Below are 20,049 nucleotides of genomic sequence, written 5' to 3'. Positions count from 1 at the left end.
TACTAACAAACGTTATAAATTACAAAGATGTATACAAAAGTATCGTATAAAAGTTTCAAACTACCGTAGTCCAAGCAAATTACGTACGGTAATTTACTAATTGAGATTAAAAGAACGTTCATTATGCAAACACCATATGCGCATTAGAGTGCATATGTTATAACCATACTTGCGTATTTGAACGCGAATGCCGAGCAACATGTAACCCTGTACAAATGTAGCGTGTTTCCTCAAAGCAACGCCGTTTACGCATCGCGTCGTGACGAAGCGAGTAATAAATGCGGAATAAGAGCACTTTTCCGTTAATTAAAACGTCGCCTCGTAGGGCTTCATTTGTCGCGCGTTTCGTACACCGCGGACATTGTATTTTATTAAACCGTGATGCCTGGTTTCCGGTAAAGGACAGCAACTTGCACGGAGGCTGTTCTTCTCTGGAATATTCTTCTCGTTCCATGCGCCAGCCACTATGTCTGCTCTCGTCCGATCCCATTTCCTTTCAGCGTAAATCTATTTTTAGACGCACAGCATTTTGAATTCGCACATCGTTCCTACGTGACCGCCGGATCCTGGAATTTGTCATCTGCACTCTGTGCATGAATGACCGTCTCTGCTCGTGTCACATACACGATTTGGAGTTTGGATAATTGTCAGATTTCCACTAGTTTGAAATTTTCGCTTCGAAAGTGGGCCAACACGCTTCGGGAGAGTTTCGATCGTTGAGTGTTTGGTTTAATCGTAGAGTATGTTCTGTGACACGGTAGGCTCGTAAAAGTATTTGGATATTCATCATAATATACGAGGTAGTCAGTACGTAATTCATGGTACCAAATGGTTTCAACGAGCTTCTATTAAAATAAGACGAAAGTCGAGAATCGCAAAAATGGCTACGTCAGAGACTTCGTTTTTGAGAAAATTTACAAAGTATACGTAAATTCGACCAATTCTCGGCTGGACAAGAACGAACAATCGACACGACACGAGATTGTTGTAGATGCAAAGATAAGTCGAAGATGAATAATAAAATTTTGTCGTTTAAGCGGTCGTTTGCAAAGTTCACGTAACCCTTAAAAACTTGTAATTTATACATTTCCTTGAGCGTGGGCGTTTTAATATTCCTCACCTTGTCGTTTCGATCGAGCCACACACGAAAATTCGCTCACATTTTATCACGAATTTTTTCGTTGGTGTCCTCGTCTCAAGGTCGGGCGAGTCGAGTAAATTTAAAAATGGAGAAGTTCGGTCGGAAATGGGAACTCTCAGGTATATAATACGTAGAAAATTACGCGTGTCGATCGAGCATCCAGATAACTCATCGGCCCGAATAAATGTCCAAATGGGATACAAGCGGTGACTTACGCAAGATTTTTGATTGCTCGACGCTCATCCCAGTTACATAAACGGTAAAACGTATCCCTAGCAATTATGAAATGACGATTACATTATATCGTATTTTATAACTCTTCTGCTGAGTAACTCGAACATGGAATTCAATATTGTGAAACTAGCGTTACTTAAACTAAATAAAAATCGCGAACAAACGATATTCAGTGTATTAAATCTCATTCTATTTCGTCGCGGTGCGAGTTCTCTTAATTAAGTGGTACACATAATATCTAGCCATAGAAAGAAAGTCATATCGCTTCATTACACAATACGTCGTTGCTCTTACAATTTGCCTTTCAAAGAATCGGATGCATACCAACATAGTATACGTATTAACAGTGTACTTTACCAATAATAAACGTACAACATCGATAGAATTTTTCCGTTACAAAGCTATAATTAGGAACGGTTATTTATTATGAAACGGAATCGACGGAACGATTAATCACGATAGCCGACGTAACTCGTTTTAACTTTAACCTATCACATTACTACAAAAGCGAAGGAAAACGCAATTTTCACGAGACTATCGGTACTAGTCGGTCAATAGCGTGCGATTATCGTGAGATTACGCGAATCTTGCAGAAGCAGTTCATCAGGGGGCAATAAATCAATCTCGATCATCGGGTGTCACCCTTAATCCTCTATACTGGATACCGATTCCGCAAATTCGCTTATTTTCAAACGGGTCAGACATCGGTGAATACACCTAACGAGCCACGTTTAATCTACATCGTACGATTTGTTCAAACATTAAACGGTGGATTACATAAGAGTCGCAGAGCGGCGCGGCCGGTATCAGCACCGTGCGTTGTATAAGAGCGCATGATCGTCGAAGCAAAGGGAGCTCGATTAACGGTAGCTAGCCGTTTTTCGAAGAACTGCAACCGAGTTGCACAAGATTGCGTATTTTCTTGGTCGCTCAACCATGTAGCCGGCGCGTTACGCCAACGATCGATGGTCGATCGACGCGACGATCGAGCGATCAGCTTCTAAAGTCGAGCACGGATGGCCGGATGATTCGGATCCACAAAATTCGTGGAAGAGCCGCGAGCAACGTGCCTCTAGTCACGGACCTTTACGTAACGCGACGAGCTTCGCTGAAAGCCACGGCCGCTATCGCGTGGCGTTCGCGCGACCAACGTCGAACCTCCTCTGTTTCCTTGGCAAACTTTGATCAAGCGAATCGAACGATCAGATCTAGCGGCTGATAACGGGATCCAAATGCAGCGAATGATACTACAGCGATACCGTTATCGGTTCCGGGGATCGTGGAACGTCGACCTTGTTATATCTTAACAGTCGACGATAACGACGACAGGCGAACGTCAAGAAGCTCCGTTAAAATCGACAGGCATGGCTAGACATAATGCAGACAGTAACGATGGAAAATGTCGCGCCGCTGACTAATTCGAATCGATCCACAACGGACACCGTTTGAATCCGTGATTAAAGCCACGCGCCGTGAAAATACTCACTGTACGTCAGCGGATTCGTTGGCAAATCACATTGAGATATGCTGCGTGCGTACCATCGATCGTGAAAAAATCATATTGTACATCGACGTGATCCTTACTATGCTTATTTAGTCGAATTTGCGTCGAGGATCGTTTATATCATATTTAAATATTAACTTTAACATTCTACATTCATAACATTTTAAATTCATCGTCGCTAACAGGAAATATCCCAAATTTTACCTTCGACGACCAACGACTCGTTCCTTGCTCGCTATTCATCCGTGAACTTTGACCTCTTTATAACTGACCACCGAACTAGAGATTACCCACTGTTCTTCAATTTTCTAAAGTTGTATATTACACAGTTTTCTTTCACCTCTTGATTGGTATCTTCTCGAACTGTCTTCGATCGAGTAAATATAATAAATACAAATCACGTGGAATACAACAACCGATACCACACGTAAGTTGCATTATTCATGCGAGAAGCTTAAGTGTTGTCGATGACTCGATATTATAGCGTTTGCAATTTGTGTTCCAGATCGAATGTCGGATTACTTGTTTAATAAAAATTGTAGAAATATTATTGGTAGTTTGTAATATGTTCTACTTTATTCATCGAGACGTGCAGTCAAGTTTCTTGTATATTATTTTGATGAGATTGCTGGTTTACCAGTTTATAATTATAGTCCTTAGCTCTTATAGTTCTAGATGGCGAATTGCTAGATAGTTTACCGATGCTAGACTGTTTTACAGGTTTTATATAATAGTACGGCAGGCAGTTACTTTCGATATATCGAGTCTGAAAGGGCATTGAACTAATACGAAAGATGTTTAAATCATCTTTTTTGCCCGATCTGTTATTCGTTTTAATATTGATAAAAAGAAAAGAAATAGCAATAACCTAGGATAACTTCCCGTAAATTTCTGTCCAAGCAGATAAATCTATGTAACCGGCACGTTAAAAGTTACAAAGTCGGATCAGCGAATGCAGCGATTAAATCGTGATACACCCAGTATACCTGTGCAATGCGAGCACTATGCGGTTGACTTCCAGCGACCGAACGTAATTCTCCGCGTTCTATTCACAGATAGCAGGAAGCGTTTCTGTCGTGTCGATGTTGTATCGTGTGCCTATCGAAGTTGCGCAAAGTTCAGCGGTCGCGACAATGCAACTTAAGCGCGATCCGTACGACAACCATGAACCCTACATAGCTGGAATTTTTGTTTCGACCTTGGTTCCCATGTATGACATATATTTCGTCCGTTACGTTCCTCTTGGTCCGTGCCGAAATTTTCTGCCGCGTGCTTCCAATCGCATCGCGTCTCCTCTTAAAACCGTCTAACGTAGAACTCACGCAATCGTTACAAAAAGTTCTGAGAATAAGTCGACGATTCGAAAGATTTATCGTTCTACGAGTTTAGCTACCTTGCGAACTTTAGTTGGCAGACACGATGGAGGATCGAATATCTATTTAAAAGGAAGAAAATTCAATTTTTTACTAAACCGGTCAAAATGGCTAATTTATAATCCTTTGTATAAATTTTATTGATCTGTTGCGGTGCATATTTGTGGATTTAAATGATCTTTTGCGAAAGATATATTCGTATATATTTCTCATTCGTTCCTTTGCTACAAGTATTTTGCCACAAAATAATTAAAAGGAAAATATCTTGCCAATTGCCTCGATTCGTCAACCGATGTACCTATGATTAAAATACGATAATAGAAAAAAGAAACTCTAAGTAACTAAAGTAACAAAACAACGATAGCAGGTACACGCAATCGAATTTCGTGAAATCGGCTACCGAGGCAATCTAAATAGAGGCGAGTAAAAAAGAATGTTCGTAATATCATGGTATCGAGAGTTAACGCTGAAATCAGTGTTGCCTAAGGAGACGTAATCGCGCCATTTTCGTAACTGCATTATTACGAAGATAGGTATAGGCACCTATTTGTTGTGCAAGCGGCCGCGAGGTTATTCGTTACGTCGCCGAACCCAGGCGAATAATCGTTCTCTGTGTTGCTTTTCACTCGTTCATCTATGCACGTACAAATGATAACGGCAAGAAAAATTTCTTAAACTGACAGACTGTCGTTTACGTAATGGGCTTCAATGTCCCCAATCGTTATGCGAATTCTACGCTAATACATAACGCTGTTATCGATGCTTCTTGTCTCGTTCCATTGCGACGAATATTTCACCCGTTGGGCTATGGATCGTTGCGGATAAAGCTTATATTTACTTAAACGTGAGATTTTTACGTTGATTCTTTTCTATACTGTTCGTTATAAGAGTTGAGAGTTGGGAGAAATTACAGAAACGTTGTAGACAGAAATAACGATAGGTTGTCAGAACGATTGAAAGAAATATTAAGAATAATTCATTGTTGGTAATATAAATAAATTGGAAGGTTACTGTGAAAATAATTCCAAGAGAACAGAGATGCAAAGAAGGCAATGTACAATTTTATGTATGAGTCATTCAAAAACCAAACTGATTTATTCTACTTTCCGAAAACTTCTCGATCTTGCTATCGGAACGTATGATCAGTTTTTAATTCTTTAGAGACCAAACTTCAAGGTTGTCCTCTTTGTGTTTCATATATCAAGTGGAACACGATTTAAGCAATAAAATATACACATATACTAAAAAGAACAAACTGGGTTTATGTCGCAAATAGAATATTCTTAACAGAATGCCGCGTAAATGCATACGCCTGTTTTAAACGTTACTAAACTTTTTCATTGAAACGTCCGGCAATTAAACCTTTTCTCTTATTAAAACAATTCCTCGTATCTCGGAAGTCACGTTCGAACATGAAACGTGCAATTACACGTTACATCCTGCACACCTTTTTCCCCGCGAGAGCGACCCAACTTTTCGAAATCTTTTTCCAAACGGAACGAAAACTTGGAGTTACGCTGTTCACACGAGTGGAAAGAGACGGTGCGCGTAACCGGGAATCGCGATCGTTCTCCAAATCGAGCGTCGGTGAAGAAAGTAAGGAAAGAAGCGAGAAGAAGCGAAGATCAAAGCGTTCAAGCGTCCTCTTGCTGAAATCACGGTGATCTAAGTTTATTTCTTCACTTTTGGAAAACACGTTACGTAACGGTCGTGTTACGTAACGCTCACAATACGATGTATGGCATTACATAAATAATGCGTCTAGCCTACGAAACCAACGTGTACAAGCAGTCAGCGAACGTTCAATGAAAGGGATCCAGAGTAGTATCTTTCTCAGGGATTTCCATGGAAAATCATAAAATGACAGCGTTGGCAGCGAAAGTCGAAAAAGTGGGCGCCAGTTTCGTAACGCCATTCAGCGTGAATACTCTTATTGTTACAAGCGGCCGGTGACACATTCTACTGTACTAGTCAGACACCAAGATCGTGATATCATACGTACACGTACGAATCGAGCAGGTCGGTATCGATAGTTTTCTCGCGAGCAATAGGCAGGTCAGATCGCCACAAAGAAGAAGAGTGAGAAAAGAAGATGATAAAGAGGCAAGGAAATGAGGGAAAATATCGAGTTCTTGATAAGAGAAGAAATAACAGATTACGAAGGAGATAGCCTAGAGATTATTTAAATTATTAAATAGATTTCATTATCGTGACTTTCACGAAAGAAGCGGTTCGTTACTTTGTCATCGATATAGACATCACTCTTGGTAAAAGAAATAAAAAAAAAAAAAAAAAAGGAGGGCAACAGAAATTAAAGGAAACATCTTGAAAATTCTTTTCCTTTGTCGAGGTCGTTTTCATTACTTTTCTTGTATTATTACGGAACGAGACGGAACGAGAGATTGTATATACTCTGTACGAAAGAAATATACACATACTGACATAATAAATACACTGGTTATAAGTAGTAAGACACGTATCTACGCGTTACATTATTGGAAAGCTAACAGATCTTACTTTATTTAGATTCTACATCATCAAGCACATATAATGCGAATTTAATGATAAATTTATAGTAAAATAACTAGAAGATAGAATCAGTGAAAGGTATTTAATTTATAGTAAATATCAGTAGGTTTCGTAGTATTTAAGACCGATATCGTGCGTATGCAGAAACAGAAATAGAAAACAAACGTAAATAGTATTATACCCGTGAAACGGTGAAGTGTAGTAAAAGTTTTCTCAGAAAACACGAAACAACTACAATGTTGAACCGATGGAACGACGAAAACCGAAAGATGGCAAATGTCTTGACAAATAAACCTCGATAAGCATAATTAATATTTAAACATTGAAATCAATATTTACGATGCAATTGTAATTAATGTGACCCTCGCGCTTACATAGCGAACGACGCGGCTTCTTTTTATCTATTCTAAGAGGCATAGTCTGCCAGATACCGTACACGTGAACAAAATTTCGAATCGATCATGTTACGCAATCGATTCCTTTGAATATTACTTGTTTTTGTTATATATTTCATCGGTTCTTTTCATTGGTAAAATTATTGCAATTATCACAACAATTTCTATTTGTCGCAATCATTATCGCTTGCGTTAAAGAAACAGTTTATTATAATTGCTATGCAGAGTATTAGATTTTAGGGTTTTTATTGAAGATTTTCATTGAAATTTATTTTAATTCGAAACTTAAAACAATTCCTACGATCAATAGATCGATTACAAATGGAAAATTATGAACGTAAGGAATGCAATTAAAATTATAATCTCAAGGACTACTACTATTTTCTATGTTTACACTCCAGCGACTATACCAAATAAATGGTGTTCTATTAAATCTAAAACTCGATGGCACAAATAGTTACACGTTTCTACATGAATACTAATTTACCCTCCTATCGGAAAAAATACGATAGACAAATAGCTAACCATGGTTACTAATCAAACAGCAATCTAAACCACCGGCGCAGAGTCAGACTAATCCCAGGAACGTTTACTCATTCGGTTTCATCATTCTCCCGTTCACTCCCCCACAAACAGCAGTCCCTCTTACGTAAAAACGAAACTGTCTGATCTGCGTTTCTCTTATTCTCCTGCTACGGTTTAATTCGCCACTTTTCTACGGAATACAAAATTCGACCCCCCTTTTCGCTTCTCTCACGATTATCCAAGTCGAAGACGACGCCACGGTGGTAGAGGACGATGGAATGCGAATTGAGCAGAAAACGACGACAACGACGCAGGAAGAAAACGAAGAGAAGAAACAGAGGGTTCTGTTTAACACAATCTCCGATTACATAAACCGTGGTCGGATTCTCGGGCCACAGACTCAAACTGGCGGGCGGCGACTTCTCTAGACAACCATACATCGGCCTATCGTGTTCTTAGCGCTAGTTACATGTTAGTAAAGTACATACGTGGCTCACTCACGTGCGTAAGGCGCACGCGTGCGGCTAAGTCGTATTATGTAAAGTTCAGCAGAGTCTTGAGAGCACAGGCGAGCACGTGGTCGTGATAGCGGGCCGGCGATCGGCGTGCCACGCTAGCACGTGTTTAACCCGGAGGAAGTGCGAATTTTGTAACGTTTCTAACGGCGGCCCGCGGAATTCGAGGCATCCGCTTGTCAGCGAGCTTCAGTTCCGGTTCCAGAGACGAGATATCAGCCGCTGATTATAATCGACAACGCCGTTTCACGGTCGGTTGATTTTATGCTCGATCTAACGTCGATCATTACGATTCGCGTGAATTAACATCGGTAACGCGAGAATTTCTGTAGACGCGCTAGGATCCATGGTTTCGAAAATTACAATGTGATTCCTTCGTCGCGAGAAAAATCGAGTAGTTACGGTTAACCGTAGAAATAACAATTTTCTCTTCTGTAAAAAATAATCGAAGACTAACCTGTCGATCGAGTCTTCTTTAACTTCCGTAATTATAGAATTAAAATATGATAAAGGCAGATAATTTTCACTTAGGTCGATTTATGTTTGAAGCATTTAAAGCCCGAGTAACGAGTTATCTCGTCTCCTCCGAGCATCAAGACGAAAAATTTCATTTTTCTTCAAAACTACAAGCTCGTAACTAAGTAAACTACCTGTTAATGGGTCAAGATAATCTGATCGGTCTAATATTAAATAAAAAGTTTGCGTCGCACGCTAGTACCATTGATTACGAATAGATTGACTGTGAAGGAACTTATATATAATTATGAAAACATTTCCGAAGAAAGATACGATGAAGTACGCTTTGTAGAGCATAACGTTCGCGTTCCGATATAAGCGAATCTGTGTAAACAGTAATCTGCTTATTATATAATAACGAATCAATTAATACTGATAATTTTACCAGTACCGAGACGCGATATTTACGATATCGACCGCGTTTTAACAACGATATCGAAAATTTCAAATGATCGAATATAATAAATATCGAGTATTCGATTAATATAGCGAGAAATCGATGCACGGTAATACAGTTTCTCGATCGTGCATAATCGCTTCATTAATATTAAAAATTGTAATTTCGCTGTACATAGAGGCAAGGTAAACGATGCGATTCAGAATAGAGTACGAGTCGACAAAAACTGATACTCTTATGTAAGAGAGTATTCGCAAAATTATTATTCACGCGTGTTTCTACAATAATTATTTGGCTGCGTGATAATTCGTCCTGTAGATGACGGTGAAAGGTTTCGAATATAATGTAAAACATAGAATCTACCATCTGCTTGAATTACTTGAATCTTGTATCGCATTCAAACGTTTCATGCTTGCCGTTGTCTATGGAAGAAATAAAACTTTATTAGAATCACAGAATTTTGTTTTGCTTGGTATTCATCCATTTATTTAGATCTCGATTGTGCAATAATGTGTTACATTATGCATCGTGGTACATATTATTTTTCTGACATTTATTCTTCTCAAAGTATAAAGCTTTGGTAAGTGTTTTTGCAACTGCGTAACGTCACAGGAAAAAACAGTTCTCCCAGAAGTCTTTTTATAATTCTGATTACTCTATTTTTATCGTTCATTTCAGGATTATATAGCATTCTCTGAGATTGATATAGCGTAACTCAGAATTCTAGAGACGCATAAGATCCTACGCAAATATCATCCAAGCGCAATTTATAATTAGACAAGCCGGCTGTTTCGTAAACAGACTCGCATCCTTGATAATTAATTACTTGGCGAGCGAAAGTTACACGTGCTTTTGGCCTCGAACCCCACAGTTTTTCTACTTTTTTTGAATTCGAGTCAATCGTGATTCAGCACAACTTTCTGCACGATATCGAATACTATTCGAGTATTCGCATTAGTGGCGATTCTTCTGGTTACTCGGATCACTGTTTTCTATTCGCGTTACTTTTATCCATCGTAAGACAGAGAATGTTAGAAAAATGTCCGAACGTATTGGGAACTTCGATGAGCTAAGCTTTGCGAAACATCACGTCCCCGGCCGAGAGTTTTATCTACGTAACTATTATTACGTCACAGCATCGAACTGCGTTAATTTTCACAGGAAACAATCTGTTCTTAGAACGATTCAATCATGTTTCGTGTCATGTATCTTCACTGTTTATCGATTTTCATAGTATCCAGATGCTATCTTTTATCGAATAAATAATATTTAAAACGAGAATATTTACATACGTCGCAAATAAGCAACATTTATCACGACTGTAATTATTTCTAGTCGACAATTCGTTCGTATTGTCCTATGCGTTCACCGTTCGAAGCTTCTATCGTTTCCTTATTCTACAATTTTATCCTTTTATACTTTCAGTTTATTACTATACGACTATTTTATTCTTTTACTATTATTTACTATCGTTTCCTATCGACCGATTCACGTTTTCGTCTTCGTATTCCCCGCTACGTATTTCTTTTTCTACCTACACTCGCTCCTCTACCCACTCTTCTACTTCTACTATTCATCGTTTTATCTCAGCACGCGATTTCATCCCTAGTCGCAACTTTCGTTCCACGCTTCATTGTAAACACGATGAATCGTAAAAAGTTGTATGTAAAAATTAATTAAAAATTGAAATTAATTTCGCCCATGGAAAAATTACGCATTCATCGAAGTCTCGTGGCCGAACCACCGACGTAACAACGGACGGATATTGATCAAGACCACGCGTAAACTTTTGACTCGATCTATGGCGACGCAATTATGTAAGGTGCGAATTCTATCTGAAATATATTACATAAGCTGCGCGTTGATTCTACGAGCTGTGGTGCGCACCAGCGATCGGTGCTCCCAGTAAAACGAATTGTTTATCACGCCGAGAATAAAACTTCTCGCCGCACCACACCGTTGACTCGGCCCGACCGCCACTGAAAGCTCTCTACGTACTCCTCGTGCGACAACGACGCTCGATCCCGTGCTGTTCTGTTAATTCACGCTCATTCATTACATAAAGGCTGGTCGGTGTTTACCGCTCTTATTTTTAAGCGTCGACGTGAGACTCGATCGACGATCCCCTCCTCCTGGTGTGGATCGGCACGGCGACGTTGAGCCGTTCGCGCTTTTCCTCGTGCACGCTCGAGGAAACGCTACGTCACGCGATGATAAACAACGTTATGTAGTCGTTGAACTTGCCGCGTCATCAGGATTTCCCGGCGTAGAATCCACTGTTTGCGACTTTAATAATTAGACTGCGCATTTTAATGCAAACTCCTATTTCTATGAACCTAATTACACAAGTGGAACCTAAATAGAAATCTATTTTATCCATCGAATACCGTAAGAAGTTTTGTATATTTTTGCATATCGTGTGTATTTTTTTCACTTAAAATTTCTTATAAATGTATAAAAAATAGCCTCGCGAATAGGTTCTTCAAGATTCAATAAAGTATTCGAAGTGAAGCAATCGCTATAATTTTTAGTAGCTAAAATTATATAACTTCTATCTCTTTAATTCTCTTTGTAAAAATCCGCAATCTAATAGGACTTCAATTATTTTCCACGAGTCTACGTGAATAGAAACATAGATTTCATGCTGGAGGACTAATTCTGTATCGCGACAAATATCGAAAATATTCACTATCAACACGAATTATATAAAACCGATGAGTGGAAACAAGACACAATAATGATATTCAGCAATCGCGTACTTATTATACATACGTATATTTAAATGAGTGGAAAAACACGCTTAAAATAAATCACCTTCGAGTTCAATAAACCGATACCAAAATTTTCCATAACTAATAAATATTTTAGCACATTGAATATGCTCGTTCTTGAACACCGTATAACCACAGCGAGCCTGATGCTAATTTTTAAAAACCTCAATCAGTTCGTTAACGGTCCAGAAATCGTGGAATTTTTTAAATTATACGCCCCTAGGATATTCGTTAGAGAGAGAGGAAACATCTTCATATCGCTTCGTATCGGTCTATTTTAGGTAATTTCGATCCTATCAAGAGACTACGCTCTACTGCGAATAACGTTGGCGAAATCGCCGACTTTATCCGTAATCTCTTTCAAAGCGTATTAGCTGATAGGAAATTGTAAAAATCGTAACTTAAAATTAGCGTGCTCGCTCTTGTACGTTTCAGTTCGTGTACTCGTGCATTTAAATATAAAAAGGTTGGTAACCGTTAAATAAATAAGTAAATAAATATATCTGGCCAGCAGTTACGTTACAACGGATGGCTTTCCATGGTTGATCTAATAAGGCCTCCTCATGATAGATCGGTCGACGGAGGAGACTTTATGTAACAGTTCCAAACATAGCCGTCCAGCGAGGCGGTTCTAGCCACATTTTTGCCAAGTGTCGCAACTTCGTCTCTCCAAAAGTCGGTCCGCTGAACGGACATTCTCTCATCCGCCGCGAAACGTCCACGAATCTGGTTAACCGACGCGTCTATTCCATAAATCGCGAACGAATCGACGCGTGTAAGTACGCCACGAGTAAGGTACAATTGCGAAATTCTCGATGAGGTCGTGAAACGATGCCGAGAGTTTCATGGCATGATTACGTCAGAGGGGTGGTCGATTGGTCGCTTAGCTAAGGAAAAAAGTATGGAAATGCTCGTTCGTAGCAGCCGCCGCTAATTAAACAAATATTGATACCGCGATCGATGCCCGTTATTTCTGCACGTTCGTGAGTGGAACTGGAGAGAAAGGAGATGAAACGAACGAGTCGGTGCATTATGACTAAGTATAGAGAAAGGAAGAGGGAGAGAGAAATTAACTGGTACAGCGGTTAGACTTTTTTAGCGAGAGAAATAAATTAGAGGCTCTGAAGAGAGGCCGAGTTCCTTCGTGATCCATTTTTTCTTCCTTTGCGAGATTTTCCTATTATCGCTATTACTTTCGTTTCGAAAAATTCAATCTCTCGATCCGCTAATCCCTCGTCGGTTTATTCATAAAAATAATTAAATCTTTTATAGTAAAAACAATTTAGATTGCGAATGGATATACGATATATTCCTTACGAGATACGTAATCGATGATTAAAATCGTTAAAAAAGGCATCAATAGCGAATAAATTTCGCTTATACTTTGTATCATTTTTTAAACAATGTAATTTACTTCTGTCTTCTTTGGCGGAAAACTTTTTGATGATTTTGTAATCGAGAATGATTACTAAATTAACCGTGAGTGGTAGGTAAACATCCGGCAATAATATAAATTGCGATTTTGTCCACGCAAGCTTTTCTCAGATACATAATAACAAACCGTGTTTTGATAACGTTTCTCAGAATAGGATTAATTCAATCAGAAAAACACATAAAACGTGTGAAATATAGGAAAGAGGCAAAGGTATCTTCCGAAAAATAAGTTTCCTCGTTCAATAATTGAAACGTACGTGTCTCGGTTTGATGTTGCAACACGACACCAGATATCGCAATCCCAATAATTACAACTATTTTTACACCAAAATCCCTAACATCGACATAGGTATACGTACATACAATGTTTCTCAGATGTTCCAAAATTTCTCTGCATAGATTAAAGAATGAATAACCAACGACGATCGTGTCCATTATGTATCGAAATAAGAGCACGATTGAAATATGAAAATTCGTGGATCGCAGTGATTAGTTAAACAAAAGCTATTATCTAGGAAAGTCTCGTCGTCGATTTTTCCAAATTAACTGCTTCTTTCCAAAAGAAAGCGACCTCGTTGCATTTTTACGAAGTTTATTGTTATTCTCATGAGAGGATCGTGGTTCGCGAAAGCGAACAGACGGCGGAGATAGCGTGACGTAATCATAGATTGTCGAGTCGCGTGGCCACGTTCAGACACGAGCTAGTAGGATTTCTGGCGGCGACGTTCGCAAGGCGCATAATAAAATTCGTCGTCCTTCCAGAATACCGGCAAAAGCGACGGTCATACGACGGCCCCGTTTCATGTGTACGGGTATGTGTCGTGCGTAAACGCCAATTTACGTAACGCCAAGATACGCCGTATTTCGATGATTAACAATTTGTTTTGCGATCGGCAAAGGTGACTCTTTGTACGACACAAATACCTTACGTAAGCCAGCAGACAAATGCGTATATGCAAGTGGAGATTAAGTATTCCGTTTTTCGAATTTCTGCGTCGCCGACTAGTCGGTACCCGATCGAACAAAAACATATGGAAACGTGGCAATGATCCGTGAGAGGTTTATGAATCGACATAGATCTTTGATCGTTGAATCTTTCTGGAGAATTGAATGAAGAAGCGAACGAGGATACTAATTAGAAATTTTCTACCGCAAGGAAAATGACCTATGCCCGACCATGTACATATTTATAAGCGATCTTGATACGTATAGATTTATGTAAATTCTTGTCTAAATCATTTCTACTGTGTTTATCAGTTACATCCGGACGCGAAGTTTGTCACGTTCTTCGGTATATATTTCAATCGATTCTACTTCCAATTTTAAATTGCTCTTTCTAGAAGTAATTCGTTCGATCTGTCCTAAAACAGTAAGTACAAGAAATAGGAAAAAGAATCAATATTGACCAAAATTGTCCAGTCTTCGATATAGAAATATATCTAATAGTAAAATACAACAGATATCTTCCATAATAAAAAAGTACAATTTTAATTTACAAAGGATTTTTATTCTTTAGCGCTGGATCTTTATTCTACTTCGATTGTTATATTTCACTATATACGTCGCTAATGATATATGACAGAAAGGAGAGATAAAATAGTTAAACGACAAGAGCGCTTAATTAATATAAAAAATTAAGTAAGCACTGATCATAATATACACGATTACAATGCGATCGATTCCACTTTGATCGTCGTTAATCTGCGGACGCGACGAAAGCAGCCAATGACGCATCCGCACGTCGGCGAAAAATAGCGTGACGCGAGAAAATAGAGCTAATTAAGGTTACCAAGCCACGGTTGTGAATTTTTTTACGACAGAAAATTGAGGGTTTGTCTATTGCAACGTGTTCGTGTCGCAGTGTTTACGACCGTAGGAAAAGTGGGTAACGTAGGAGACCGGGATTCATTAAGCGCAATTGCGCTACTGAATTACAAACAGAGGTAGAAGGTTAGGGCTCATCTCGTTGAAACTACACTTTTTACGAGCTAACAAAGAAGGCACTCGCATAATTCACTTTAACCCAAGTCCATGCCCATCCGATTTATCGAAAAGTTTCGTAAAAATTGTTTATTTTCATCTATTTCTAGATGAACGATTAACGTTTATCCAATCTTTAGCGGAACGAAGATTAATGCGATTGGATAACAACGGTAAATATCGTGGTCTTCGTGTTTTTCGTTTGCAGACGGATTAAAAGGTGTGAAAAGTCGCGATAAATCGCTGAACCACACTTCGAAATTGGAAAGTTTGTAGAGCAATCGAGTTGTTGTATCTTCGTACAGATAACAATCATCGACCAACGCCTTATTCGTCTTTCGAAACAATTTTCTCAACGATCCCTATTAATGCACTCTGACTATCCTCCCCTAAATCGCTTGAAATCCGATGGCTTTCGTGCAGACGATCGAATCTCGCGGTGATTTCCATAAATGTGACGCGACAGTTTGTCGTTCTCATTAGACGATTATCGATATTTATTTGCCCGGCTGTTAATGCCATTTTCTGCTACAAACTGGCGCAGACAATGTTAAATAACTTTAAACAAACACGACAGATGTTGCGCTTGTAAACATTCTGAGCTTTAAATTTATTTGTCGAATTTCATTTGAGACTACTAAACCTTTTATTGTTATCGAGGAAATTTATTAGCGCTAATAATTTTTAACTTGTGATTTATAAAATTTGGTTCGTAATATTAGCCAGATCGTAAAAGGAGGCTGTAGATTGAACGAGAAAGATTAAATGATAAAAGATTAAATAAAATTCAGCATGACCGGCAATAGTTGACGACGAACCGAGCGTAACATCGCTTCCCGATCGAGAGAAAATTGCTAAATGAATGAAACAAACTAGTCGCTCGTGCGGAAAACGATAATAATCGGAAAATGAATCGTTGTGTTTCACGCGGATCGTATAACGGCAATGTACAGAAATTAACGAAGAAATAAATCAATCAATAAATGAGCAGGAGTTCAGGTTTTTATCGTTATAAGAGACAAATTTATGCATTACGCGTTATCCTGTTAGGATCCTCTATAGATAGCCTCATAATCCTGTCGTGATGAGAATTTTAATGTCTGCTCGATGCGCTTTTTATAGCGAATGTTTTCTTTCTTATAGATTTTATAGGTTGAAGCGACCTTGGTTACTTTTAAATATTTTCACATGCAAGGTTCAAGACATTAACTCGTTGTTTGCTATGCCAGTGACAAATAGCCGACATAAAATCGATTTTAGCTTACCCCGTAATTAAGAACATTAACTATACATGGCTAATACATTGATTATACATAAGCGCATCTCGGTACAATGATAAGTATAATAATTAGCTGCAGCTCGAAATTACGCCGTTCTTCTCCAATATATATCTTCGCTAGCGCCAGACGCCTTGTAACGAAATATTTTCCAACATCTTTCAATCGCTTTTCATCTATATCTGTTATACGTCGATAATACCTGGGATATCGTGTATAAGAATAATTACGAATGTAATGTTTACAAAATAGAGCTGCATAACAGATATACTCAATTCTACGTACATCATGATCATACGAATGGTATCGGGATCGTCGATATAGCGGATGTAAAGGAACACAGCACGTATTAACATTTTTATTATCGAAATAAATTTACATTACGTTTTATTATTATTGCATTATTAAATCGTACAATTATTTAGTCGTAAATGCGTAAATAAAAAAGAGGGTAAGATAAAGACAGTGTACGATCTTTCCATCCATCGTACAATATGTACGTATTACGCACGTAGCTTGTGGCTCGTAGAACACGCGTGCGGACCCGGCAGTCTTGAATGCATCGGTTGCATCGCGCAAACGTGGCCACGAGCGCGCGAAAGAGCGAGAGAAAGAGAAAGAAAGCGAGCAATGCGTTTATAGCGCGTCTGCGTAGTCAGCGGTCGGTTGGCCGGTGCACACCGACTCACGCACGATACACACCGAGGGGGAGCAGCGCACGCAGGTCTACTCTCGGTGCTGGGTAAAACGGAATACCACGACGTAGACCAAGTAACGTTACTGCTCATGCTCAGTAAGATTCCTAGAGCCCGGAGAGCCGAGGCTCGCCCGTGGAATAATTGATCCAATCGAAACTCGTCTCGCTCCCGCCACGTTTTGTGCACTGACGCGACGCTCTTTATGTAAGCTCGCCGCGGTCGCGCATCCCGCTGCCTCGTCCACGATTTTACCGCGGCGACAAACTTCTCGTGTGTTCGTGCCGCCGTTCGTAACTTCACGACAGACAAACCCTTCGACGAATCTATTTCGCGGAACGAAAGCCTTGGACGATCCGGAGGAAGATAACCGACGACCAACAACAAGTGTCTTGGTTAAACAGTCCACCACCCTTGCGTCTCTTCGCCCTTGCCACGAGCCACAACCTGTTTTGGCGTACGATCTGCGTAGAGGTTACGTGTCGCGTTCGCTCGTTCGTTTATCGAAGAAGCTTTATGCCTCGGCGGTATTCGGGTTCGTCGAAGCGCGGGTAGCTAAGGGGACAGGACGCGCGGTCAGGCAACGCCGCTCGATACGCTCGAGTACCACGAAGACGCGCTTCGGAGGAGCCTGTTGATACTCCGAGACTATGTCGACCGCGAGATGAACGGAACTTTGACGATATATCATAACAAGGACCGTATAAAGAAGGTTCTTCGGTCGCTGCCTCGGTGATGATCGCTCAAAGGATATCCACCCCCGTGTGTGTGAAAATATTCACCTTCAGATAAAGGATAATGGATTCATTCAGGAATAAGAAATTCGTTCAAATTGCAATTTCTCGAAAATGAATGTGACGTTTGATCGATCAGAGGAGCAGTTTGAAAAGACAGGAGCATCCTGATAAGGTTAAAAAGATACCAGGCGTTAAGCCGAACGAATCAAGAGGGATCTTAGTGGCGGCAGGATGATGCGTGAGATTCGTAGTGGGGGTGTGGCTCGACACCGACGCGAACGCCTACGTAGAACGTAGACCCGTGTATAGCACGATTCGTGCTATCACGAAACAGTTGGTGAGGTAGAGGCAGTGAAGAGTCGAAGGTGTATGTACCGCCGTGCGGCGCTGTCGTCGCCGCCGCTTGGCTTGCCACCACGGCTGCACCGACGCGACGCCGCCACCACCGCTGCCGGCTACCCCTCGCCTGCTGCTTGCCCGGTTGGTTTACGTTTCTGACAGTGGCCCGAGCGAGCGGTGACAGCCGAGCCAGCAGTCCTCAGTGCGCCGTCGTGCTGTGCGTAGCACCGTTTCTGCGTTCTGTGCGCCGTAAATTCTCCTACCGCGTGGTCGGCCAGCTGTCAAACGCGCGACCGACGACCGACTTATCAAACGGACGAGGCGTCGATGCGGCTACCGATAAACACGCAAATTGATCCGATAATTCTCCGCGTCAAGTGTTTTCGTTGCATCGGGACGTGTTTTTCGGTCGACCGATCGATACGATCGTTGTCTTTTTTTTTTTTTTTAAGCAAGAGATTAAACAAAAGCGAAATAAACGAGAGAAAGATCGTACGATCTTTCAAAGTGGATGGATAAAGTAAAATGCGCATCGTTCTGAGAATTTTCTTCTCCAAGTTATCGACCAAAGGATCGTGCCGGGCAGTTTACCCCGCGATCGACGTGCGCACGTAATCGTGCGGTCACACGCGTAACGTTTCTCCGAAAACAACAAGACCGATCTCGAGCAGAGGAAGGATTTTTCCAATAATCTGTCGCGTTTCGTATATCGCCACGAATATGACCGAGTTGGCAAAAGAAGCTTTCGCCTCGCGCAACTATCGTCTCGCCGTAGAAATGTACGAGCGTAGCTTGAAACAGCAGGCGCCGAGTTTCGAAGTGCTCGTAGGCTACGGGGATTCCTTGGCCAAGTGTGGTCGAATCAGAGAATCTATCGGTGTTTACTCGAGATGTTTGTCAGAGGGTTCCGTACTACCGGAGAGATTAAAACATCTGGCGAACGCTTTGTTGGACGAATTGTCTGGAACCGCGATCACGGCCACGGGTTTCAGAAAAAAGATAGAGACGTCGTTCGCGTGTCCCCTTTGCGAGGGAATCTTGTGTCAACCAGTGACCACGAACTGCGGCCATACGTACTGCAAGAATTGCGTAGAACCGGGCAAGAGCTGTCGCGTGTGCGGGCAAAAGATCGTCGCTGTGAGTGAGACGAATGTGCTGGTGCAGAGACTGGTGGAAAAGTGGTGGCCACGCGAGGCAGAAGCCAGCAGGGCGAGACACGAGGGTGACATTTTGATGAAGGAGGGACACCTGGGTCAAGCCCTCGAGAGGTACAACCTCGCAGTCCATCTTGGTGAGTGTTTCTTTCAGAATTTCTTGCGTCTCGAGTCTCGTCTCTCTCTTTATAAACTAGCTTTTTCCTTATTTTTTTTTTTTATATTGTTATTCGCGACACTTTTCCAGTAATTAATTTTGGGCTGAGAAAGCATCCGTATATATGTATACTTAAATAGTGGTTCAAATGTGTACACTTGTATCATAAATCACTATACACTTGGATAGATCGAAGTTTTTTATTTTCTATACAAGAACAATTTCAAAATTCAACACACTGTCAACAAATTCTATACATGCAACATTTTATTTTTATTTGAAGATTAAACGTATGTCTCTGTAATCTTTTTAGATATTACAAAAATATTTATAATTTTTCATTATACTGTCGTTCTTTTATCAATAATTCGTACAG

General features: G+C 40.3%; 1 protein-coding gene across 1 annotated transcript in view; it reads left to right on the top strand.

Moving 5' to 3' along the window:
• Positions 1 to 17,111: 17,111 nt before the first annotated feature.
• The window catches only part of LOC139998311 (LON peptidase N-terminal domain and RING finger protein 3), a 66,500-nt gene continuing 63,562 nt past the window's right edge, over positions 17,112 to 20,049 (top strand). Inside the window, exon 1 of the mRNA XM_072022752.1 lies at positions 17,112 to 19,653. Coding sequence (XP_071878853.1) covers positions 19,083 to 19,653 — 571 coding nt within the window. The 5' untranslated portion in view covers positions 17,112 to 19,082. The remainder of the gene's footprint in view (positions 19,654 to 20,049) is intronic.

This window comes from Bombus fervidus, chromosome 1 (genome assembly GCF_041682495.2).
Source record: "Bombus fervidus isolate BK054 chromosome 1, iyBomFerv1, whole genome shotgun sequence".
Lineage (NCBI taxonomy): Eukaryota > Metazoa > Arthropoda > Insecta > Hymenoptera > Apidae > Bombus > Bombus fervidus.
Note: the sequence above shows the minus strand (reverse complement) of the source record. Positions and strands in the feature narration are given on the sequence as shown.